We start from the raw sequence: 6,648 nt of genomic DNA, 5'->3' as shown, positions 1-6,648 counted from the left end.
GGGGGTGGGTTCCCCCCTCCCCCCCCCCCCCCCTTTTGATCTGTTTTTCACTATTATATAGTCCTCCTTAAACGATCATTTTCTCTCACTTGTTGATCATTTATGCCTATTTCTGACAGACCGTCTTATCAGCCACCTTACCAAACCTCCTGTGAGTTGCAACAACCAAGGTAGTACTGTTCAGAGGTCATTTCTCCATTAATGCGGTCAGAACATTAATTGTGTGCATTTAATGTGGAGGTGACAGTTTCTCCTCGAATTGCTCCTCTACCATGCTTCCCTGAATGACCCATCATACTTGTCTTTTCCTTGGGGTGCTTAGGGAGGCCGCCTTTGGTGGCATGCTACTCTTCCTTTCTGTGGTCTCGAATGGCCGAGGACAGGATCGTCCTCGGCAATATTTCTTGGCAACTTGGGCTTTCTACGCTCATCCTCAGACGATTCTTCATCCTCGGCGTGGGCCTTGGGTTTAATATAAAGTGGGCTGGGGTCACCAGATTCTTAGGCCCCACAACAATATTCAATCATGTAATATAACTATTCTTGATTATATAAAAAGACTTGATACTTTTCCAAATGCACGTATTATTATTTACTAAATTTTATTGACAAATCTTGTCACAAATTATTTAAAGGAAAAGTTTTATAAATTTAAAATTGATGAAATACTATTTAAGATTGATTATGTTATAAGAAGATTCATCGGATTAACCACTGGTCTTGCAGGGATGGTTTAAAATTAATAAGCTTATCAATGGTACAAAGATGGTGGTTCTAATGGTGGCAATGGTCTTGCAGCATTCTGTAGGCTTCTAATTGTCGCATACGACGAGAAGCATTCTCTAGAATTGGTGGAGCAATACTGAAGAGGTCATACGGCAAGAAACTTATTGGAGAATCTTTAGGCAGCAGATGGATGCAAAGGAAGACAGGACTGCTTGAGAACAAACTAGGAGGTCAAAGCAATGACTATGATGCGATGTTAGAATTGTGAATCAATTCCATGGAATTCCATGAATAAAACTTAATTTCCAAGATACTAATTTTATATAGTCAAACATATGAGTGTGTTGCAGGTACGTGCCTTGTACAAGTATGTCAATAGTACAAGGCTTATTAGTAATGGACTCGTAGACTATAAATGGTGGGTAATTCGAGCCCCTCTAGAGCTGGTGGTATAATTGAGTTCATTTTGGAAATTGATATGTAGGATTCTCCTGTAGTAGTTTATATATTTAGTTTATTTGCAAAATTATGGGCTGGCTATTTGGGATGGATTATCCTTTGCTTGGGAGTCGGGTTATCATAATCTCACTCTTGAAACCGACCCAATTCAGGCATATTTTACTATATTACTAGTGCTGTCATTTCTCATTCGTGCCAAGTCTTGGCAAGTTTCATTCAAACAAATCCACTGTGAAGCAAATAAACGTATCGTTGCTCTAGTTGTTTTGGGGACATCTATTAGACTATTAGTCAACCCTTTTATTTATATTGCACTTGTCCATCAGCTTTATATTTTTTGTATGTGTAAGGGTATATAAGTCCAAAAATATTTACTCCTGATGATCTTCTGTAATATGTTTATGTTAGACAATTTTGTTTAATTAATCTTATCCATATTTTGGGGGCGGGGGGGAGAGAGAGAACAGAAGATATCTTCTATCGATAGAGGACCATTAGAATAAATAAGAAATCATATTGTAAGGACAACAAATATGTCAATAACAATCCAAGTGACAGTGAAATGAGTACTGAAGAATGACTCTACAATGACATACGTAAACAAGTACTATCATAGACCTACTGGTTCCTTATTTTAACACATACATAGAAGCCAGGCAGGCTCCAACACACTCGAGAAACGCTTCAAGAAGCCAAGCAAACATACAGCCATCCTAAAATGGGAGAAGGAGAGTGAATGCCTGAATGGTCTCGGGGCCGCAGCATTTCAAGGACTACTAGTTCAGTTTGATGGGGGTGGGGAGAAGAAGGGAATTGTTGGAATTGTAGGAATTGACGGGATTGTTGTAGGGATGGTGGGCAATGGAGTGGCAGGCAAAGGAGGAAGAGTTGTTGGCAAAGATGGATTTGGTAAGGAGGGGATTTGGGTGCTTGGCAATGGTGGCAACGTGGACTTTGGCAGAGTTGGTTGAGTTGGCAGTGACGGCAATGGTGGCAGTGTGGTAGTTGGCAGTGGTGGCAATGTGGCTTGAGGCAGTGTTGGCACTGAGGGCAATGGAGGCAATGTTGGCAGAGACGGAGCTGCAGGCGTTTGCAACAGTTGACGAGCAGCCAAACTCATATTGATGCTTGACAAAGACAATGTTACAATTAAAGCCAAAATGAAAACATGCTTGCAACTAGCCATTGTTCGATTGGATCAGAGAGACCTAGCTAGTCTTTTCTGAATATCTATCTATGGGGAACTTCTATTTCTGTTATGAGTTGAAAGCATGAAATTCTAATTGGCATTTATAGAGTGGAATGTTGAAGGGTTCCAAGTGTTTGATGAGATGTAGTTGGAGATGCATGGGAGAAGCTCGGGTTAGTTCACCTTCTCAACAAGACTTAAAGCTTGTTCAAATTCCAACCTACCTAGCTAGAATCTAGATAGCTTAACAAAAAATATCTGTCATGCCTATATATATGACTCATCACCATTCGACACGCCAGTATAAGGCAAAAATATAAATAAATAAAATCTACATGCATGCCAGCAGGGTATGGGCTAATCAAGTAATCAGCTTTGTCCTGCATGCAACACCTGATGAGAAACGAGAATGAACTATCTGATGGACTTCCTTTTTCTTTTCTTTTCTTTTCCTTTTATTTATTTATTTATTTTGGTCCAAACCTATAGTGATGGATTTCAAACTTACAAGCATATGCTTTTGTTATATCATTTTTCAAAACTAAAGCGGCATGAAGCCAATCTAAACTGCCCAGATTTCCCAATCGACCAAACCCCACCTCGTAATGCCTTTTACCGATTTGCTATTACAATATTAAGAAATTCAAATCTGTCTCACCCTGGAACAGGGATATAGCCATGCTTGGACTTGGGCCTTCCCCTTACAATATTACCGATTTTTTTCATGGCCATAAAAAAATTTATAGAACTAAAAAAAAAAGTAACAAGCCCCAAAAAAAAAATTAGCCTAACACCAAAAATTATTAATAGCAAAGTTAAAAAAATTAAGTCCAATCAACTAATTTTACTTAAAATAAACAATGTGGTCCTTTAACAATTTTAAACAAAATAATTTTTCCTTTAACCAGCCATAGACACACGCCAAATTTTGATGCATGCCAAATGATGATTTTGTATCTTTGTTTTTATTGACAGATTGTTAAAAGGATGTTTATTTGAAATTTTATAATGATTTTTTTAATTTATATACTTTTTCCCCTTGACTCTAAATCCTATCTCTATTCCTACCCTGAAACCATCTTATATTGACATCGAAAAAATAAATGAATGGTACAAAATATACTTGTATTCAATGGTAAAGGAGGTGCATGTTGTATTGATTATTGAGTATTTATACAATGCTCTACAAGTACAATAATGTCATACTCCCTCGTCACATAATAATTAATCTCTTTAATTCATAGTGATATCTACTATTAATGTGGGAGGAGAGTATATTATTATTGCACTCCCAAAGTTTTGTATAGTTTTACATCTGAAATTACTCTCACATGCACTTGGAATCTTCGTACGTGGGTCTCATAAATAAGTAAAAACAATGTTGCATATACCTACTCTTTGGTCTAAAAGACACAGAAAAATATTTCATTGCTGTGAATCAAATTAAAATCCTTTACGATGCTTTTAGGATGATTATCAAAAAAAGTACTACCAAAAAAATTGGAAAATTTTATGGTATTATTTTCTTATATAGATTTAGTAGTATTACATTGGTTTCATCATTTTGTAAAAGGGATTCTCAAAAATAAAAAATTGTAAATGGAATTACAATATTTTAGAGTTAATTATTTGGATGATTACTCTATTTAGAATTATTAAAATACTATATATCGATTATTTGTGAAATAAGTGAATTGTATTTTACATTGTCAAAAATATTTAATGAATGGGTTCAATTCAAGTGGATTCTAGTAATAATGGCATCTGTTATGGTGCTCCATGCATGTGGTATTGTGGTTCAAACTTGGAACCCACCATCCCCCTCTACCTACTAAAATAAAGTTTTTAAATTACATTGACTAACTTTATTTTGGTATCAATTTAAATTATTAATAATGTGTAAAAATATAATTCAATCATTTCATGATGAATGAATGTGATTTTAGGAACACATAAATCGGAAAAGGAAATGCTACCTGTCGCAGTAAAATTATCTTGAAAAGAGACCTACAGAATTTGCTTTACAAATGAACTTAATTGAGGAAGGAGATTTGCCTTTTTAAGAAGTGTGGTTTGGAGATAAAGCGTTATGAGGGAGTAAATTGCTAATTGTAATATATATGGTGACATCTAAAGTCAAGCTAATAATATCGTATATATTAATTTGTAATTAAGTATGGTAGATTTTGAGTATCAAACCTAATAATTGGGATTTAATACCCTGGTTATGCTTAAATTTAAGATAATGTAATTTAATATGATCCAATTTTTTTCTTGTGTAATATGTTTATGTTCGACAACTTTATTTAATTAATCTTATCCTTATTAGGCGGGAAAGAAAAAGAAAAAGATAGAGGACCATATATCAATAGAATAAATCAGAAATCATATTATATGGACAAACATGACAATAACAATCCAAGTAATACTGAAATGAGTAAAGAATTACTCTACAATGACATAAAACAAGTACTATCATAAACCCACTCGTTCCTAATAATACATATATAAAGGCAAAGCAGGCTCTAACACGCTCGAGAAACGCTTCAAGAAGCCATGAAAACATAGAGCCATCCAAAAATGGCCGGGAGTAGGAGAAAGTGAATGGCCTCTAGGGCCGCAGCGTTTCAAGGACTACTGGTTCAGTTTGATGGGGGTGGGGAGAAGAAGGGAATTGTTGGAATTGTAGTTGGAATGGTAGGGATTGATGGGATTGTTGTAGGGATGGTGGGCAATGGAGTGGCTGGCAAAGGAGGAAGAGTCGTTGGCAAAGACGGATTTGGTAAGGAGGGGACTTGGGTGCTTGGCAATGGTGGCAACGTGGACTTTGGCAGTGACGGCAATGGTGGCAGTGTGGTAGTTGGCAGTGTTGGCAATGGCATGCTAGGCAGTGGTGGCAATGTGGCTTGAGGCAGTGTTGGCACTGAGGGCGGCAGTGGAGGCAATGTTGGCAGAGATGGAGCTGCAGGCGTTTGCAATAGTTGACGAGCTGCCAAGCTCATATTAATGCTTGACAAAGATAGTGTTACAATTAATGCCAAAATGAAAACATGCTTGCAACTATCCATTGTTTTTTAGGATCAAAGAGAGCTACTTCTTTGTCAATATATGTGGAGAACTTGATCTATCTCTGTTATGAGTTTGTATGCAATTCTAATTGGTATTTATAGAATTGAATGTTGGAGGTTTCCAAGTGTTTGATGAGATGTAGTTGAAGACGCACGGGAAATGTTCGGGTTAGCTCACCTTCTCAACAAGACTTGAATCCCGTGCAAATTCCAACCTACCAATATAGCTTAAGAAAACAATCTGTTGTGGTTGTAATAGAAACCAATTTTGAGAGGTAACATATACAGAATCTACATGCCCGCACGCGTCACCTGATGAGAGGTGAGAATTGACTATCTGATGGATTTCTTTATCTTTTCATTTTTCAGTCCAAACCGATAGTGATGGATTTCAAACTTACAAGCGTATGCCTTGCTATATCATTTTTCAAAACTAAAGCGGAATGAAGCCAATCCAAACTGCCTAGATTTCTATCTAAATTAACTGATTTTCTTTTTTTCTTTTTTTTTGAGAAACCACCCCAGGAAGAGGGGGGAAGAGACATATCATTAAGGAATATCAGCAAAGTACACAGACTCAAACTCAAGGGGAATTTCCTCCATCCAAACCTGGAAAGGGGAAAATTTACAAGCTGATCTTGCTAAACAGTGTGCTACTTTGTTTTCTATCCTACGTGTATGATTGAAGGTTAAGCATTGAAAGGCCGAAGAAAGGTGGTTGATGTCCTTGATGATATGCCCGTAGCTTGAAGAGTCCATACCACCTTTAGAGAGAGCCTTGAATATTATTTCCGAATCCCCTTCAAGTTGCACCTGATTCAGACTAAGTTCAAGCGCCAAAACCAGAGCACTGCAAGCTGCCAACACTTCCACCGTCTCTACAGATGTAGGCAGTGGAATAATTTGTGTAAAGGCAGCCATGACAAGACCCTTGTCATTACGAATCACACCACCCAAACTAGCTAAATTCTTGTCTTTGAAAGTTGCCCCATCGAAGTTGATTTTTGCCCAGCCCATTGGAGGAGGAGACCACCTGGAAGATATTACCTTCTTTACTGATGGCTGGGGAGGAGACTGGGCACACTGAAACTCCAACAAGCTATCAGCAGCCAAGGCATTTATTTTCGCCAAAGGAGCCACGTGTTCACCTACCCGTAGCTTATTCCTGCGGGACCACAACTGAGAAATGATCATGGCAAAAAGATC

At 37.5% G+C, this 6,648-nt stretch overlaps 2 protein-coding genes across 2 annotated transcripts; one reads left to right on the top strand and one right to left on the bottom strand.

The window, feature by feature from the left end:
- Positions 1-1,966: 1,966 nt before the first annotated feature.
- Positions 1,967-2,371, bottom strand: LOC136064985 (protein PELPK1-like). The gene has a single exon (XM_065767552.1). The coding sequence runs from the start codon at positions 2,369-2,371 to the stop codon at positions 1,967-1,969; it is 405 nt and encodes a 134-aa protein (XP_065623624.1).
- A 2,607-nt stretch (positions 2,372-4,978) lies between these two features.
- On the top strand, positions 4,979-5,284 carry LOC111998606 (uncharacterized). Its single transcript, XM_024030697.1, has one exon. It carries the CDS (start codon positions 4,979-4,981, stop codon positions 5,282-5,284), a length of 306 nt encoding a protein of 101 aa, XP_023886465.1.
- Positions 5,285-6,648: the final 1,364 nt, after the last annotated feature.

This window comes from Quercus suber, unplaced genomic scaffold (assembly GCF_002906115.3).
Source record: "Quercus suber isolate HL8 unplaced genomic scaffold, Cork oak 2.0 scaffold_822, whole genome shotgun sequence".
Taxonomy (NCBI): Eukaryota; Viridiplantae; Streptophyta; class Magnoliopsida; order Fagales; family Fagaceae; genus Quercus; species Quercus suber.
This window is presented reverse-complemented; position numbering and strand designations above follow the sequence as displayed.

Coding starts and splice junctions, on each gene's coding strand:
- LOC136064985 (XM_065767552.1), bottom strand. CDS start 2,371: ATGGCTAGTTGCAAGCATGTTTTCATTTTGGCTTTAATTGTAACATTG.
- LOC111998606 (XM_024030697.1), top strand. CDS start 4,979: ATGGCCTCTAGGGCCGCAGCGTTTCAAGGACTACTGGTTCAGTTTGAT.